The sequence below is a fragment of the Alexandromys fortis genome, unplaced genomic scaffold, assembly GCF_014885135.2.
Source record: "Alexandromys fortis isolate MF-2015 unplaced genomic scaffold, M_Fortis_MF-2015_v1.1 scaffold_44, whole genome shotgun sequence".
In the NCBI taxonomy this organism is placed as follows: Eukaryota; Metazoa; Chordata; class Mammalia; order Rodentia; family Cricetidae; genus Alexandromys; species Alexandromys fortis.
Window position 1 is genome coordinate 4,482,700 of NW_026067921.1, and position 18,689 is coordinate 4,501,388.

An 18,689-nucleotide genomic window follows, 5' to 3' on the forward strand; every position below is an offset into this window, starting at 1 on the left:
TTTAAGAGAAAGCAAACCATATATCCCTTCCAGAGTGCTGAGGGCAAAAAAAAAAAAAAAAAAAAAAAAAAAAAAAAAAAAAAAAAAAAAAAAAAAAAAAAAAAAAAAAAAAAAAAAAAAAAAAAAAAAAAAGAAAAAACAGAGATTTTAAGAAAAAAAAAAAGCAACAAGGAAGTATAGAAAACATAAAACAGTACAGCCAAGCAAGATCACAAGTGTATTTTAATAATAAATGTAACTGGATAAAATTCACTTATTAAAAGGAAAAGGACTCTGCTCTTGAAAAGTATCAGCCTTGTACAAAAAAGTGACTCAGAAATACTAAACATGAAACAAAATTTAAGCTAGTTGAATATCCTTTATCCAAAATGCTTGAGTCCAGAAGTGTTACAGATCTTGGAGGCTTGGTCATTTGGGACTATTTGTATAACCAGTTGAGTAGCCTGAACGCAAATTCCATAAATGTACAAAATTTTAAATTTGGTGTCATATCAGCTCTCAAGAAGTTTTAGATTTTATTTTATTTTGCATTAGGGGTGTATGCTAGTTGCTTTTCTCTTTGCTATAACAAAATACCTGACCAAGAGCATCTTAAGGGAGGGAAGTCTGGTTTAGGGTCACCACATCAGAACGCAGTTCATCGTTACTGGGAAGGCACTGAAGTTCACGGTAGCTGGAGCACAAGGCTGCTTACCCACATCTGGGCTGATCAGGAAGCAGAGAGGTTACTTTTTTCCCTCATCTTGCTTTATCTTCCTTCTCTCTTTCCCCCCAACCTGCGGGAATAATGCTACTTACTCCAGAGTGAGTTGATCAACTGCTCAGTTAGTCCTGTTTGGAAACACACTTACAGATGTGGCCAGAGATGTATCTGTGGTAATTTTAGATCCAGTCCACTTAACAATGAAGATCTTGTGTGTGTGTGTGTGTGTGTGTGTGTGTGTGTGTGTGTGCGTGTGTGGTGCACATGTATGTGTGCGTCTTTCTGTGCATGACTGTGTGTATGTGTTTGCGTGCAGGTGTCCATGGAGGTCAAAAGAGGGCATCAGATCCCCCTGGAGTTACATGTGGTTGGGATCCACCCAGTGTGGTGCAGGGAACCAAACTCTGGTCCTCTATGAGAGCAATGCATGCTTGCAAACGGTGAGCCACCTCTCCAGCCCCTGCCTGCATTAAAACATTTTAAATAGCAATAGAATTATTTTCTTTTCTCAGAACAAATTATTTTCTCTCTATTAACAGACATGACAACAGAAATCAGGGAATTTTTGTTGGTTTGTTAATATTAAACAATGTTGAATTCAAACTAAAAAGCTTGAAATAAGGCAATGAAGGCCCCAACCTACGATTAAAATACAACTACTGGGACTGGGGAGACAGCTTAGCAGTTAAAAGCATGGACTGACTGCTCTTCAGAGGAATTTTGGTTCCCCCACAAACGTGGGGTTGCTCACAACTGCCCGTAACCCTGATCTTGGGGATGTGATACCATCTTGTGTGAGCACCAGACATGTGAGCTGTGCACAGACAGACACATGCAGGCAAAACACCATACACAGGAAAATTAATACAATAGTTTTTAAAAATCAAAAATACAACTATTATGATTATTGCTTGGGATTGCAGAGCAATTAAAACTAAAGAAAAAAATCACTGAGGGAACGCAGAAAAGAACATTCAAGTGCGAGGGTGCAGATTGCCCCCTGACAGGGTGGTGATGGGTAGAAGGAACAAGGCAGCGAAAGACCCTTAAACAGTGAAAAAATAATTAACACTCAGATAGATAGAAGTACGTGCCAGGCACTGTCTTAAGTCTTTTATAAATATTAATTTCAGTTAATTATCACAGGAGCCCTGTGGAATGAGCATCACTGTTAAGACAATTCTATAGGTGAAGAAGCTGCTACAGATATCAAAGCTAGAGGCCGGGATGCATTTGCCTAGAGTATGCAAATTATGCTTTGATCCCCAACACAGAGACAGAGCAAGGGAGGTACATACATACATACATACATACATACATACATACACGCATAGATAAGCAGGCAGGCGGATGGATATATACATACATACATACATGAGAAAAACACTGTGGGTGTAAGCCGGGCGGTGGTGGCGCACGCCTTTAATCCCAGCACTCGGGAGGCAGAGGCGGGTGGATCTCTGTGAGTTCAAGACCAGCCTGGTCTACAGAGCTAGTTCCAGGACAGGCTCCAAAGCCACAGAGAAACCCTGTCTCGAAAAAAAAAAAAAAACACTGTGGGGTGGCAAACTTGGATAGAACATGCTGAGAATAATGTGTGGGATTCCGCCAAGGCTGCAATCAGAGGGCAATTCCTAGAGACATTTTTATCAGTAAATGAAAATAGATTAAGAATTTTTTCTATCAGTTTTTTCACAAGCATTTTCACAATCATTGAGATAATTATGTGTTTTTAAAAAAAATCTTTGTTTTGTTCACATAAATAGATTTCTTAACAAGGCACCATTCAGACACTTTAGGATATATCTGATATAATGAGTATCTTAAATCTGTTACTGAATCCTATTGGCAAGGTATAGTTGGCTTTTTTTTAACTCTTTGACTCTTTGGGGGCCCACCACCCAGCTCCCAAAAATAAATGCATACCTATTCTTACTTATAAACACCCAGCTTTATCTTGGCTTGTTTCTAACCAGTTCTTCTTAACTAAATTCTCCTGTCTACCGTTTGCCTCTGGGCTTCACCTTTCTCCCTCTGTGTCCCTTCCTTGCCTTATCTGCGTGGCTGTGTGGCTGGCCCCTGGCCGCCTCTCTCCTTTTCCTTTTTTGGTTTCTCTTTTTATCTTTTTCTCCTTCTATTTATTCTCTCTGCCTGTCAGCCCTGCCTATCCTTCTCCTGCCTCGCTATTGGACATTCAGCTCTTTATTAGGCCAATCAGGTGTTTTAGACAGGCAAAGTAACACAGCTTCACAGAGTTAAACAAATGCAGCATAAAAGAATGCAACACATCTTTGCATCATTAAACAAGTGTTCCAAAGCATAAACAAATGTAACACATCTTCAACTAATATTCTACAATATCAAGGGGTTTTTTTTCCAAGATTTTTGAGTGACCAATTAATTGTTTGATTCAAGGAATTAGAAATACGAGGCCAGACACATAGCTGAAGCAGTTAAAGGTCCTTGCCACACAATCCTGGAAACTTGAGCTCCTTCCCCAAAACCCATGTGAAGGTGGAAGGTGAGAACACCACCATATAGTTGTTCTCTGAGCTACACACACACCAGAGCACACCAACCCCTCTCCCACACGATTATCAGTCAATAAAATTGTTTAAAAAATAGAAATGTAGTGCTCGCTTCGGCAGCACATATACTAAAATTGGAACGATACAGAGAAGATTAGCATGGCCCCTGCGCAAGGATGACACGCAAATTCGTGAAGCGTTCCATATTTTTGTGTATCAATGACAAAAAATAATGTATTTATTAATTGAACAAATAAAAATGTACAACTATGTGCTTAAACAATAAAAAAAATAGAAATGTAAGAACAAGGCAATCCTGAGCAAACCAAAGGATGTGATCAGTGAAATAAAAATATAAATTTATGAATTAGAAAATAAATACCAGATTGGCATAAAATTCTATAGCTAATTCTGTGAAAACAGGGTCATAAATCACTAGCTAACTTGAGTTCTCATATTTCCTAGGATGGAGTTTCTCAAAATCTGAGAGAAGAAAATAATTTCATTGCTATTTAAAATATTCTAATGTGGAGGCTGGAGAGACTGCTCAGTGGTTAAGAGCATCTGTGCTCTCGTACAGGACTAGAGTTTGGGTCCCAGCCCTCATGGTGGGCACTGCACAAACACATTGACTCCAGAGGGATTTGATGCCCTCCTCTGGCTTCCATGGGTACCTTCACGCATGCACGTGCATGCACACATGCACAATCTTAAATAAAATAAAATAGGACCCAAGGGAATGGCTAAGTTGTTAAGAGTATTTACTTCTCTGGTAGCCACGTTCCTAGCACCCACGTGGCAACTCATCACTATCCGTAACTCCAGTTTCAGGGATCCGATGCCCTCTACTGACCTATGTGCACACATGGTGCACATACACAGATGCAGACAAAATGCTCACATATGTAAATAAAAGATAAATATTTTAAAAAATAAAAATATAAAAAATAGTCTAATGTGATGAAACACGAATTCTAATTGGCCTTAATAATACAAAGCTAGAGCCAAGATATGGGGGTATTGCTGAAAGATCAGAGAAAGAAAGGAGCAAGCCACTAGAGAGACTTCTTACCTCTACTGAATTCTCAGCCGGAAGGGGCCAGATCCTGTCTCCATCTCCACTTCCTTGTGTTGGGACCAAAGGCATGAGATCACAAGTGTTGGGATCAAAGGTGTGTGCCACCGCTGCCTGGCCTACATGATTAACCAGTGGCTATTTCCACCCTCTGATCTTCAGGCAAGCTTTCTTTGTTAGAGCACAAACAAAATATCACCACTAAGTATGGAAAAAAAATGGAGAATATATATATTATTTCTGCTAACATTAAAGCTGATTACAAAACCTTCCAGAATATTGAAAAGAAGACACACCAGTTTTCAGACCTCAGACTCCATACTTAGAAATAGTGGTGCATAGACCTGGTAAAATGCAAACCGGACCCAGTAATAGACTTTAAAGATTAGATATATCATGTATATATTCTAAAATGTCAAAATGCTGATAATGGCCCAAAATCTATTTTATGTGAGTAGAAAAAAAGGATAACATACAGTTATCTAAATGAAGGCATCAAATCCGATGACGATAGAAATAAAACATTTTCTTAATTTACTGAAAAAGTCAATTATTATCATTAGTTTCTGTCCTCATTAGTGGTAAATCACTTAGCGTTTTCATTAAAGTTAAGAATATGGAAAAACCATTTAACTGCTTTCTAGTACTAATCATAATAACAATATTTAAATGCTTACCAGTGTATTTAATTAAATATATTAAAGAAAATCAGTTGACTATAAAAGCAAGAATTGAGGCCGGGCGTGGTGGCGCGCACCTTTAATCTCAGCATTCAGGAGGCAGAGGCAGATGCATCTCTGTAAGTTCCACAACAGCCTTGTCTATATAGCAAGTTCCAGGTCAGCCAGAGCTGCATCGTGAGACCCTATCTCAAGAGAGAAGGAGAGAGAGAGAGAGAGACTGAGAGACTGGGAAATGGCTCAGGGGGTGGAGTGCTTGAGCCAGGACCCGAGTTTGGGTTCCCAGGACTCATGGGAAGCTGGATATGTTACACGCATCTCTGATACCAGCCCTTCTTCAGCAAGATGGGAAGTGGAGACAGGAAAACCCCCGAGGCTCGCGGGCCATCTGGCCCACACAGCAGCAAACTAGAAACCCCGTCTCAGACAACATGGAAGCTGAAGGCTGACACCCAGAATTATCTCTGTGACCTCCGTGTGCATACGCTGCACTCATACACATGCAACACCCAAACACACACAGTTGCAGTGCACACACACAAAAGGTACAGAAATAATCCTGATAAGGCTGGAGAAATGGCTCAGTGGTTAAGAACACTTGCTGCTCCTGCCGGGAGGTCTGTTTTCAATTCTCAGCGACCATCTGTAACTGCGGTTCCAGGAGATCCTATGTGCTCTCTGAGGGCACTAGGCATGCATGTAGTACATAGACACACATGCAAGCAAATACTCGTGCACATAAAAATAAAAGGTATCCTAGCAGTAGAAGGCGGGGCTGCGGCTGCAGTTCAGAAATATAGCACTGCATGAAGCCTGAGTTCACTTCTCAGTGTGGCAAGAAAAAATGAAATTAATAATAATATTACTTGTGGATAATATAATCATGCAGGGAAAAGTATAATACCATTAAAAACATTACATGGGCCAAGGAGCTGGTTCAGCTGAGGAAGCCCTTGCCACGCAAGCCGGAGGACCTGAATTCAATTCCCGGAGCCCATGTAGAAGCCGAGAGAGAAAACCGCTCCACTGATGCATCCTCTGAACTCCACACACACATGGCACACATACCGTGCACACAAACACACAAATTTTTTTTAACTAATGGAAGAAAGGAGCTTGAAATTGCATCTATAAAAAACAGCCAACTGTAAAGCCAGATACGAAGAGCTGTTACGTTGGTACTGTCGTATATGATGGAAACTGTAATACTTCTCTGCTATTTATTCTTTTCCTGTTGTTGAAAATATAAAAATAACTGGTAACAAATGTGACAGAGTGTAAGAGAGAGGTCTGTTCAGTAAGTATGGAATCTCGCAAAGCGTGAAGACAGACAAACTCCATACTGTGGTCTCAGGTAGGAAGACTCCAGATTAGTCCCCAGACAGGTAACGCGGGGCTGGCAGGAGGGCTCAGAAAGGCAAAGTTGCTTACACCCAGCCTGAGGGCCCCGTCCCCCCGGACAACCAGGTCCTCTGTGGGGAGCTCCACACATACGCTATGGCAGCCCGCATCCCCACCTCACAAATTATAAAAGTAATTCTTGAGAGAGAGAGAGAGAAAGAGAGAGAGAGAGAGAGAGAATAAAATAGCACTGCATTCCAACAATAGAGCTGAGTGAGTTTGATAAAAATATCAGTAAAATTTATCTTCAAAATTTCCCCCAAACCGCCAGGTGGCAGTGGCGCACACCTTTAATCCCAGCACTCGGGAGGCAGAGGCAGGCGGATCTCTGTGAGTTCGAGGCCAGCCTGGTCTACAAGAGCTAGTTCCAGGACAGGCTCCAAAGCTGCAGAGAATCCCTGTCTTGAAAAACAAACAAAAACAAAAGAAAAATTCCAAAAAGAAAGGAAGGCCATGGGAACAGAGAGTATCCGAGGAACAGTGGAAGGGCTTGACATGGCTCAGTGACTGGACATGTGTCTAGAAACAGATCCGGCCCTGAGTTCCATCCCAGCACCAGGAGGAAGAAAACAAACTCACAGCAGAAAGGCCTGGGTTAGAGCTAAGCAAACAGAGAAATGTCACATACAGTAATATTGACTTCTGATTAGTGGATTTTATGCGGATTTTTTTAATAAAATGTTGGGGCAGTTGACAAGCCACTGAGAAATTTTTATTAAAATGTATATTTACTCTTTACCAAATATATATTAGGATTTTTGAAATCATAATATAAAAACAAACCACAAAACTTTGAAGCAGGGGAAGGAAGATTCTTTTCTAGTCTCTGAATAGGTGAGGGCATTTTTTAAAAAGACTTTTCTTTTTGTGTTTGTTGTTTTGCCTGCACGCATGCATGTACTGTGTGTGTGTGGTGCCTGCAGAGGCCAGGAGAGGGCATTCGACCCCTGCAACTGCAGTTATAGGAGTTTGTCAGCCACCATATGAGTGTTGGGAACAAGACCCAGGTCTTCTCGAAATACAGCCAGTGCTCTTAACCACTGGGGCATCTCTTCTATCCCGGCGATGGCTTTCTTAATACAATATCAAAGACTGTACTAAGTGGATATTGTAACCAATGATATAACTGTATTCAGTGCTGTGATAATGAACTATGATCCGCGAGATTAGAGCACACAGCAAACCAGGATAGGGTGCTAGTGGGTGGGCTGTAAATTGATCTCTTCCGGGGCTTGCTCACAGTCTGTCCCCAAACCACACCTTTGTTCTGACATCAGGAGTCTAGAAATCTGTCCTCAACAGAAAGACACATTGTTGGCTTTAGTGTTGCCCCTGGTAAACTGGGAACATCTGAGATGTGCCTCCTTCGAGAAGACTGGCAGGTGTTAATGTGTTCACTTTAAAAAAGTAAAGGCTCAGAATAAGTTGTTTTGTGCACACATTCCGTGGAGTGTGTGCGTATGTGCGTGCGTGTGCGTGTGTGTGTGTGTGCGCGTGCGTGTGTGTGTGTAGATCAGAGGACAGCTGACAGGATTTGGTTCACTCCTCCCATCATGTAGGTCCCAAGGATCTCAAACACCCATATCCTCTGGGCCATCTTACAGAGCCCAGTTGGCTGGTTTTTGAGGCAGGGTCTTACATGTAGCCCCAGCTTAGTTTGGAACTGGTGAGCCTCGGGCCTCGCCACCCCAAGCTCTGGGATGGCACCCACCCACCCAGCTTTGTACTGCTCTTAGAGAGGACCTGAGTCCAGCTCTCATGTCTGGCAGCTCACCACCAACTCCAGCTCCAAGGACTCTGATGCCATCTTCTGGCCTCATGGGGCACTGCACTTACATGCACATACCCAGGCGTAAATGCATGATTTAAAAAAAAATAAGGTATTTTTAAAAAGCAGTTCTAAAGCAAATATTTAATGTATCATATAAAATCACATTGTTTTTATTGTGGAATTAGAAATGCTAATTTTGATAATTTCTGTTTGGGTGTGGGTGTGTCTGTATATGTGCTTGCACAGGTATGTTTTATTTGTGTATTTGTTTGGGGCTCTGAGCTTGAACACAGTCTTTTCATGCTTCTCACTGAGCTATGTTCCCAGGCCTTGTTTGATTTATAAGAAGCATATATTTTTATTTCAGAAAAAAATAAAAACATAGATATAAGTAGATAACTAGATCCCCACTTTTATTTTGAAGCCTCCAAGTCCATCTGAGGGCCTGCACTGTGCTATGTGCTGCCTACACAGGCCCAATTAGCCATCCAGAGGCCTCAGCTGTGTGTCCCCAGGCACCACTCACCGTTCTCATCCCTGGACCACATCAGAGGCCCTGAAGTCAGACAGGGACCCAGGGGTGACTGAAGGACGCAGCTTCCCAGGCTCCCTGGTGACATGTTGCCTAGACAGGGAGCCTCAGAGCACGCTCTGGCTGGAGAGGTAGCTGGAGGAGGAAGGGCAGCCGGATGCCCCGGCAATGTGGCAGTGTCCCTGGTGGCCCCGAGGGATGCTGGGTAGAGGCAGGAATGAGGAAAGGGGGAAATCTTTTGTTGTCTTTAGTGTGCTGGGGACAGGCGATGCCAGAGCTTCAGCCGTACCAGGCAGGAGCTCCAGGCTGAGGGGACACACTTGACTCCGAGATTCTGCGGAGAGCCTGTTTGTCGTGGATGTCAGAGCCCAGAGGGTTTGAAGTCATTTTTCCGAAAATCCTGCTTTGGCTGGGTGTGGTGGCGCACACCTTTAATCCCAGCGCTTGAGAGGCAGAGGCAGGTGGATCTCTGTGAGTTCAAAGATATCCTGGTCTACAGAGCAAATTCTAGGCCGGAAAGGGTAATGCAGTGAGACCCGGTCTCAAAACAAGAAATCAATCGATCGATCAATCAATTAAAAAAATAATAAGCGCCATGTGGCTGGTATTTGGGGGAATGTCTGGATATCTGTATTTCCAAAAAGACAGAAACTTTGCTTCGGGCCCAGTGCTGCTGGGCTTTGTTTATCTCCGTGTGTTCATTATGAGGGAAATCTTCGTCGTTGTTAGAATGGAGTCCAGCATAAATTCCCATGGAAAGTGGTAAATACACAGGATACAATAAATACAAAGCGGAGGGAAGACCGGAGCCGTTTTGCACACTGTCCGGTGGAAGGCTGCAAGCTGAGTGCCTATTCCCTCTCTCTGGCTTAATATGGGCAAGTCTTGGAAAGCTTAATTTAATTGTTTTATTTATCTTGTTTATTTATTTAATTCAAACTATTTACTTCTTTCCTTTTCCTGCACTGGGAACGGAGCCTGGAGTTTCACACATGCTCAGTTACTACAGAGGCATAACCCAGCATTTGTTTCTTTGTTACTTTTTATTTTGTGGCAGGATCTCACAAAGTTCCCCCAAGATAGCCTTGGTATCTCTCCCTCCCCATCCCCTCTCCTCCTCTATGTCTCTTCAGCTAAGACAGGCTTTATGGTCTTCCTGCCTCGGCCTCCCAAGTAGCTGGGATTACAGGCCTTCAGCACCCAGCCCTGCCAGGAACGTGACCCTAAAGTATGCTAGCCCAGAACTGACACTTGTTTTTAGCGTAGAGGGAGTACACATCTGGCTCTCCACCTACAGTGAGGACCAGTAGCCTGGCCCATCCATGACTGATGGAGAGACACACCTCAATGCCCCTGCTCCTAAGCAGCAGGTGTTGCTAGAAACGATGTCCCCTGCAGAGTGAACTGCTGGGCAGCGATCTGGACTCTGAGCCCCCCCCCCCGTGTGCCCTGCCCACAGGCCTTCGAGGACATCTACCTGGAGGAGCGGAAGACCATCAAGGTTCTGCTGGAGTATGCCGACAAGATGTTCACCTATGTCTTTGTGTTGGAGATGCTGCTCAAGTGGGTGGCCTACGGCTTCAAGAAGTACTTCACCAATGCCTGGTGCTGGCTGGACTTCCTCATTGTGGATGTGAGTGGGTGTGTGAAGGGGTGGAACGATAGGGCCAGGCGGAATCACCATGCAGCAGTGGGTGCTCGGCTGTGTCGTGTGGCGGGGGAGCAGAAGGAAGCCAAGCGTCTGAAGCCTAGACCTTGGTCTGGGAGGAAGAGGGCAGCTGAGAGCAGAGGCCTGCCTCAGAGCAGGACCTACATGAGGGAGACAATCCAGAGCGGAGATCTGTTCCTGTCTGGGCCAGGAGCAACAGCGGACATGCTGACAGGGTGACCTCTGTGCTGAAATCCTCCCCAAGGGTGGACCGCAGCGACTCAGGTCCCCTAGACTGAGGACCGGCAGAGACCTCCAGACCCACTCGGGTTGTGGGAGGATATAGGATAGACGTAGGTGCAGAGACCCCTGGGAGATACGGTGGGCATGTCGTGTGAACAGGACGAAGTATGAACTGTGGCTGTATGGAACCCTGGACCACTGGGAGACCTTGTCTGCCCCAGGGTGTGTCCTGGGATGGCAAGTCCAATATGCAAGCATGTTCTCTGAGCTCTCAGTTGGCAGATGGACTGGGAATACCCTCTCTCCAAGCCTCTTGGACTCCAGGGCACCGCAGGATAAGTTTAGGCCAGATGGGTCAAGTTGGGGGGCAGAGAGAATTGCGGGGAGACAATGCTCAGGGTGAGGAGCAGTCCTGAATCTACTTTCAGTGAGGGAAGGGGGCTCAGGTTCCCAGATGTGTGTGCATCCATATGAATGGGAGCTTGGGAGCCCAGGTGTGTGTACGCCCCAGGAAGGGAGGTCTCAGGAACCCAGATATGTGTGCGTCCCTGGGAGGGGGGTCTCGGTAGCCCAGGTATTGTACGCTTAGGGACTCTCAGGAGCCCAGTGTGTGTGTGTGTTTCTCGTGGTCCCAGGCTTCAGGTGGTCCCAGGTCCCAGGTGGTCCGAGGCCTCCGGTGGTCCCAGGTCCCCTGGTGGTGATCCTAGGCCCATGTTCAAGGACTTTCTTAGGTCTGGAAGTTTCAGCCCACCTAGAGGTGAAGTGACATCAGGCAATAAAGTAAATGAAAATAACCCCATTGCAGCTGGCGAGATGGCTCAGTGGGTAAAGGCACTCGATGACCCGAGTTCCAGCCCCCGAACCTATATAATGGAAGAACCAACTCCTACACGCTGTCTTCTGATCTCCGCACATGCGCACATGCACACATGCACTATCACACACATGCACACGCGCACGTGCACACACACACACACAGTAAATGTAGATGTTCTTAGATAAATAAGCACATTAGCTGGGTATGAGAATACAGCCTATAAATCCAGAGACTCCAGAGACTGAGGCAGTAGGATTGTTGTGAGTTCCAGGCCAGCCAGGACTATATAACAAAACCTTGTCTGGGAAAAAGAAAGACAGAGGGGGTGGGGGGCCCAATTTGGTATTATGTTTGAGGGTGAATTGGCATGGAGAAAAAACGGGGGGCTGAGGGAGGCGGGGGCAGGTGTTAGAAGTACAGGCACCAGGCTGTGGGGTGGAGGGGAAGATGCAAGGCAGAACTTGAAATCACCGAGCAGGAATGGGACCCCTGAGGTGACTCGAGCAGATCTGAGGGGAGTTAACGAGGGGAGTTAATGCCATGTGTGTGTCAGAACCTTCTACACACTATGCTTGATATCTTTGAGAAGCCACCCCAGAGTGGCTGGGTGGAGGGAACAGGAGGAGGAAAAGACATATAGGCCTTTGTGAAAACATGGGCTGTTATTTGGGATGAAGAGGGAGACTAGCCAGGCCTCTTCCTCCATGCCCCTTGGCCACCCCTACTGCCTAGTGCTTCCCAGCACAGAGAAAGTGTTAGGGCTTTGGCTCCTGTGCGGTCCTTCTCACCTCCACAGCACCAGGGTAAAAGGCAGGGGTCTAGGTGAGACACCATTTCCGGATGTGGTCACTAGGGAGTGGAGAAGTGAGGGTGTTGGCTCTCGAACCTTTAGCATGATGGGGTCCACTGGGGGGAGTTCTGGGGAAAGGACAGAGGGAGCAGAGGCTCCAGTGTTACCCATCCCCACCTACGTCCTCATAAGATGTCAGAATGTTACAAAGTCCAGCTTAAGGGAGTACCCTGTGACTGTCTGGTGCTCGTATGCAACCCGGGACTGACCTTTCTTCCCCCAAATAGACTTCTTTGGAAGAGAAGAGGATTAACTCAAACATTGTACTTAGAACCCCAGATTTTGTCTCTGTTCAGCCACACAAATGGTAGAATAGGGATGACATGTCCCAGGACGAAGGGCCAGTAGACAGGACGGTCTTGGCTTACTCCAGGCCTTCAAAGCTCCTGGAAGCCTGAGCTAAGAGGAACCGAGAGTCCACCGCCTGTCTCTGGAACTGTCCCTGCCTCCCCACCCACTCCCTTCTCTAGGTCTCGCTGGTCAGCCTCGTGGCCAACACCTTAGGCTTTGCTGAGATGGGTCCCATCAAGTCACTGAGGACACTGCGTGCACTGCGACCCCTGAGGGCCCTGTCGCGATTTGAGGGCATGAGGGTAAGTAGAACTTCTACCGCCCTAGCAGGTGGAGGAACAAGGGGGACACACCCCTAGCTTCCTGACCAAGAGGCCTGGCCTGGAGCCGGGAGGGTCTCCCCGCTGCCTCTGAGGCTGTGGTCTAGAACCTTCCGCCAAGGGTTCTTCCAGCTCCAGGGCGGAACGGGAGCAGTCTCGCCGACACCCAGGCCCGTAGGCACCAGGGCTCTCTGCCTCCTTGTGTGCCACTCTGCAGGCTGACCTGGAGTCCCTCACTTCCTGGCAGGTCTGGGCTGCCTTCCCCATGTCCTTATGAGGTGGTGAAGGACAGGGTAGCAAGGGCCAAGGAAGGTGTTGTGGAGTAGGCCGTGTTCTCACCTACAAATGACAGATTGCCGAGTTTAAATCCCTGGCTTAGCGAATGCTTTTGTGATCACACAGGCATTTGGGAAGTGCCACATTTTACCAAAGAATGTGAGCATATAAGGGAAATTCTAATATCTTTATAAAAGTGTGTGTGTGTGTGCGTGATACACTCGTGAGCATGGAGGCCCACAGGCCATGGCAGGCATGTGGAGATCAGAAAACAACTTTCAGGAATTGGCTGTGTCCTTCCACCCTGGGTTCAGGGGACCAAACTCAAGTTTTCGGGCTCGCACGTTTATTGGCTGGACCATCTCTGCGGCCCTGTTTCTTTTTTAAAATAATAATTTCAGTTTAGCCTGCAAAGTAACAGATATTTTTACGTATACTTAGTTCCTGTCGGCTCCCCCCCCCCCCGTCTCCCCACCCCCACCCCTTCTTGTCCCCTTCTGTCCCCTTCCCATTTTCACATTGTCTGTTAGTGCCCACCTCTTCCTTAAAGCTTCTCCCCCACCTCCCACGGGCCCCTTGCAGGTATCTCCACACACTCAAACCCACATAGATAGACATATATGAAAGTTAGAAGCCGGATCCACTATGAGAGGGAAGCAGCAATATTTGTCTGCCTGAGACTGGGTCACCTCACTTCATATCTGCGAGTTCCATCCATTTTTATGAGGTGAATTTTAAAGCCCCCAAGAAAAACTGTGAGGGCAGGCGGGGGGTCTCTAGCAGAGTATTTGACACCCTGCCCCCAGCGCTGCAAAGGAATTAGCTCTGCTATGTAACAAGGAGGAAACCTCGCGCGTACATATGTATGTGCGTGTTTGCACGTGTGCAAGCATGTGTGTGTGTCTGTGTGTTTTAACATATGTAATTCTTCATGGCTTAGGAGAACTCTGTCTGTTGTCCCCTGCCCCGGCGGGTACTAACACACAGCTCACCATTTGGCTGATGGCTTTGAACCTTGCCCACACCATCAATTCATTGCACTGCCTAGTCCTGGCAGGAACTCACCCACAAGAGAGTAATCGGACCAGAGTTAAATGTCTCTTTGGGAGCCAAGGACACTTGATTCCAGAGGGACAGAATGATGCTAGGTGCCAGGAATGCCTCTGATGTGGCTGCTGGCTACAGTGCCAGCCAAAGGCAAGCTCCTGGGGTTTCTGCGGAAAGCCTGGTGCCCTGGGGGAGCTGGGTTTCCCACCTGCTCCGGGATGCGCTATCTGCTTTAGAATGTCATCCCTATCTTGACTCGGACCCTCGGTACCACAACGGAATCCACCCCAGCTCCCACCCGTCTGTGTGGTCGATAGCTTCGTGATTCATGGGCAGCTGGGACCATGATTGGGCCTGAGTTTCCCTCTAGAAGCTCAAGAAGAGTGTGCGGAGTCATATAGCACTCTGCAGACATAGCAGGGGGTCCCCTGGGTGTACTTCAGGGCACCCATCCTCTCCCCTAGCGGAGCCCTAAAATAAACCGGAAATTTAGCACAGAGAACTCAGGACCAGCAGGACCTAAAGCCTTCTGCTTTTTCTAAGCCTGTCCTACCCATTGGACTCCTGGGAGCCTCAACCAACAGAGACGCCATTTTTATGCAAGTTGAGTTTTTCAGATCATAGCTGAAAGTAAAAGAGGGCTGGAAGAGGAAAGGCTGGTGTATTCCGGAGTTACCTCAGCATTTAGGCGTAGTTAAAAAGGCCTCTTGATTCTCTCTGACTTCCTTCACTTGCCGCCAGCGCTCTGGCTGTGGCATCAGCTTCCTCCACGACTGGAAGACTCTGCAGTCTCACGCCCACAGCCACCTGTGGCCAGCAAGTTTAGTCAGCGGGGGTGGGGGAGGCCTTGGGAAGAGCACATGCTCCAGGCCACCCCAAGAACCGAGTCCGTTCTCTGTCCATGAGGTGGTGGTCAACGCGCTGGTGGGCGCCATCCCCTCCATCATGAACGTCCTCCTCGTCTGCCTCATTTTCTGGCTCATCTTCAGCATCATGGGCGTGAACCTCTTCGCCGGGAAGTTTGGGAGGTGCATCAACCAGACGGAGGGCGACCTGCCTCTCAACTACACCATCGTCAACAACAAGAGCGAGTGTGAGTCCTTCAATGTGACTGGGGAGCTGTACTGGACCAAGGTGAAGGTCAACTTCGACAACGTGGGGGCTGGGTACCTGGCCCTCCTGCAGGTGGTGAGTATGAGAGAACAAGGGTCCCCTTCCTCCGTTGGTGCTTTGGAAATGTGTCCCTCACCCCGGTGTGTGCAGGAACAGGGCATCCTGGATCCCTGAAGTAGGGTCTCAGGGCCCAAAGAGGCTAGAATTTCCCAGAGTCTCTGATTGAGTCTACACTGTCCAAGGTGTGTGACATGGGGATCAAGCCAGCGCTGGACAGGACCAGCTCCCCAGCTACCAATCAAATGGACCTCTTTAGGTGGCACAGGCTAGACACCAAAGACGGCCAACTCCCCAGGGACTGAGCTGGCAGGAAAAGTGTGCGGGTTCTCTGAGACGCCCATTTACTTTATGAGCGGGATGGTACAGCGACTGTAACACCTGCTGTGAAATCAACCCACGGGGATGGGGAGACGGCTGGGTCAATAAAGTGCACTTCCACGCAAGCATGAGGACCTGAGTTCAGATTCAGGTGCCCACATCAGAAACCAGCTCTACGTAGTGGCATGTGCCTGTAAACACAGCACTGGGGAGGTGGAGACAGGAGGATGGCTGGGGCTCGCTGGCCAGCCAGTCTCGCCAAACCAGCAAGCTCCAGCTTCAGTGAGAGAGGGCCCTCTGTCTTGCCTGCACTGTGTGTGTTCTGTAACACTATGGCTCTTGAATCTCCTCCCACCGGTCACACCATAGTGGTGGGAATAGGTCATGGTGGAAATAGTTACATCAGAGAATTTGGAAAATATGTTAGGGATTTTTTTTCTTTCCTTCTGGAAAGCAAGTTGTTAGCCACTCACTGGAGCAGGGGTAAAAGGATCCCGTGGTTCCAGGCAGGACACAGCTGGTCAGGTCAGCCCTGGGGTCAGTCTTTGAGCAAGGCCACTGTCTGGACCGTGTGATGTGTTAGAATCTGAAGTGTGTGTTCCTGAGTGGACCTTCTCCTGGCCTTACCCGTCCTGAGGCCTCAACTGAGGAGCCTCACACCGCCTTCTTGGGGTTTCTGCTAGCCCCACTGAAGGTCTTTCCCCGGGCCACTCAGCCTTTTGGAGACTGTCTCCAGCCCTCCTCTGTAGCTGAAGCCGCGTGCCAAGCCTGGTGACTGTCATTCTCTGTTCCTCACAGGCGACGTTTAAAGGCTGGATGGACATCATGTATGCAGCCGTGGACTCCAGAGGGGTAGGTGGTCTCTAGCTGCTCCCAACAAAACCAGCACCTAAGGCTTCCGGCCTCGTGGGAGGAGGAGCAGGATTTGCTCGAGTCAGCCTCAGGTTCAGCTTCCCAGGGATGCCCAGGCCTGGCCCTCCAGCAAGACCATGTGGTCTTCGGTGGAGTCCCCAGATTCTCAAATGTGTCTCAGATCCAACCCACTGTAGCTTACTCATCCTCAGTCAGGAGAGGGGCAGCAGAGACAGAGATGAGTTTGTCCTTGTCCTTGTGTCCAGCCCAGTCATACTGATGACTGAGGGATGACAGAGGGGCCTCCCATTGGCTCAGGGACTGTATACATGCCAATATGAGTCACCCCTTAGCGTGGCACGCCAGATGTCCTCGCCTGCCACCATCACCTGCATGCAGCTCTACCACTCACCCCTGGCTACCACCTCCGCTTCGATCACAGTCAGTCAGAATCCCATACACCTGCAATGGTGACAGTCTCCTGGACACAAACACACGCATATACACGACAGCCTCACTGCAGCCCCATCCTCCCGTGTGCCTACCCTGCCTGCTCTCTCCTCTGCAGTATGAGGAGCAGCCGCAGTGGGAGTACAACCTCTACATGTACATCTACTTCGTCGTCTTCATCATCTTCGGCTCCTTCTTCACCCTCAACCTGTTCATTGGTGTCATCATCGATAACTTCAACCAGCAGAAGAAAAAGATACGTAGAGCACTGGCTCCACCTGAGGGGGGGGCAGGGAGGACTGTGTGCTCTCGTGGGGATGAGCCTCTTCTCTGTTCTGAGGTGGGGAGGGTGTAGACGTGGCCATGGAGAACAGAGGGACGGCTGGCCCGTCTCTGCCTTCCCTCATCCAGCTAAGAGATTCAGGGGTGAGTTTGAACTGTTAGCCCCATCTGTGATCAAGAGTGGGGACGTGCAGAGGCCCAGGGAGACACGCCAAAGAGGTCACGATTAAGCTGTAGCCAAACTGAGCGAGGTACGCAGAGATGCCTAGGTCCGGCTGACTGGGCCAAGGAAGAAGGTCACAAAACCATAAGGGTTTCCCAGGGAACAGGAACAGGGAGGGGTCCTGGAAAGGCAGATTTGGAGCGATAGGAAGGTCTGAAGTTGTTGAGCTTGGCACCTCCACACAGGAGGCAGGCTCCTGAGAACCCCCGAATTATGCTTGTGTGGTCTTTCTATACTTAGGGGGCCAGGACATCTTCATGACGGAGGAGCAGAAGAAGTATTACAACGCCATGAAGAAGCTGGGCTCCAAGAAGCCCCAGAAGCCCATCCCGCGGCCCCTGGTAAGCTGGGCTCCCTGGCAGAGCTGGAGAGGGTCTTTTCAAGAGACCTGGGAGCCTTCCCCGGAGCCAGGCATCAAGAGCCCCAGTCTTCAGCCCAGCTGAGAGGCACTCTCGGGTTCTCGCCCACACAGAGGTCTGAATCTCACACAGAGAGTGGGGAAGGCTTGAGGCAGTGACACCAAGGGCACACAGCGTAGTCACGGGGACTCAGCCACTTCCAGTGAGCCCCTCCTTCCTTTCAGGGTGCAGGCTCTTCCCAGGGAATGGAGTGAGCTTTTACATCCCTACCCTGACTCATAGTCCTGTCTTCAGAACAGCGGTAATCAGAGAACCGTTTCCCTTATGAACAGAGCCAGGGTGGGCACTGGGCTCTCTGCTAGCCTGACTCTTTGACTCCACCAAGCCATTCTTCTAAAAAAGCGGGATGAGGAATTGAGTCGTGTGTAATTTCAGCACCTGGGAGGCAGAGGCAGGAGGATCTCTGTGAGTTCAAAACCAGCCAGGGCTACATACTGAGACCCTGTCCTAAAAACAGACAAACAAAAAATGGGACAGGGAACTATTCAAAGTAATTTGGTGAAATGACCCTAAACCACCAGCAGATTGGACAGGCCCAGAGTTTCAAACCTTTCGTTTGATTCCTCCCTGCTCACCCTGTCCTCTGCTAGATGAGGTGTGTGTGTGTGTGTGTGTGTGTGTGTGTGTGTGAGAGAGAGAGAGAGAGAGAGAATGTGTGTGCACATGTGTTAATGAGACAGAGAGTATGTATGTGTGTGTCAGAGAGAGACAGTATGCCTCTGTGTGTGTGTGAGTGAGAGAGACTGTGTGTGTGTGTGTGTGTGTGTGTGTGTGTGTGTGTGTGTGTGTG

At 48.0% G+C, this 18,689-nt stretch overlaps 1 protein-coding gene and 1 non-coding gene across 2 annotated transcripts in view; both read left to right on the plus strand.

The window, feature by feature from the left end:
• Positions 1-18,689, plus strand: part of Scn5a (sodium voltage-gated channel alpha subunit 5) — a 96,581-nt gene that overhangs the window by 70,976 nt on the left and 6,916 nt on the right. The window contains exons 21-26 of the mRNA XM_050141582.1: positions 10,150-10,323; positions 12,719-12,841; positions 15,089-15,370; positions 16,472-16,525; positions 17,094-17,235; positions 17,721-17,821. Coding sequence (XP_049997539.1) covers positions 10,150-10,323; positions 12,719-12,841; positions 15,089-15,370; positions 16,472-16,525; positions 17,094-17,235; positions 17,721-17,821 — 876 coding nt within the window. The remainder of the gene's footprint in view (positions 1-10,149; positions 10,324-12,718; positions 12,842-15,088; positions 15,371-16,471; positions 16,526-17,093; positions 17,236-17,720; positions 17,822-18,689) is intronic.
• LOC126501236 (U6 spliceosomal RNA) lies at positions 3,336-3,442 on the plus strand. Its single transcript, XR_007591591.1, has one exon. It is a non-coding gene; the product is annotated as a U6 spliceosomal RNA (small nuclear RNA).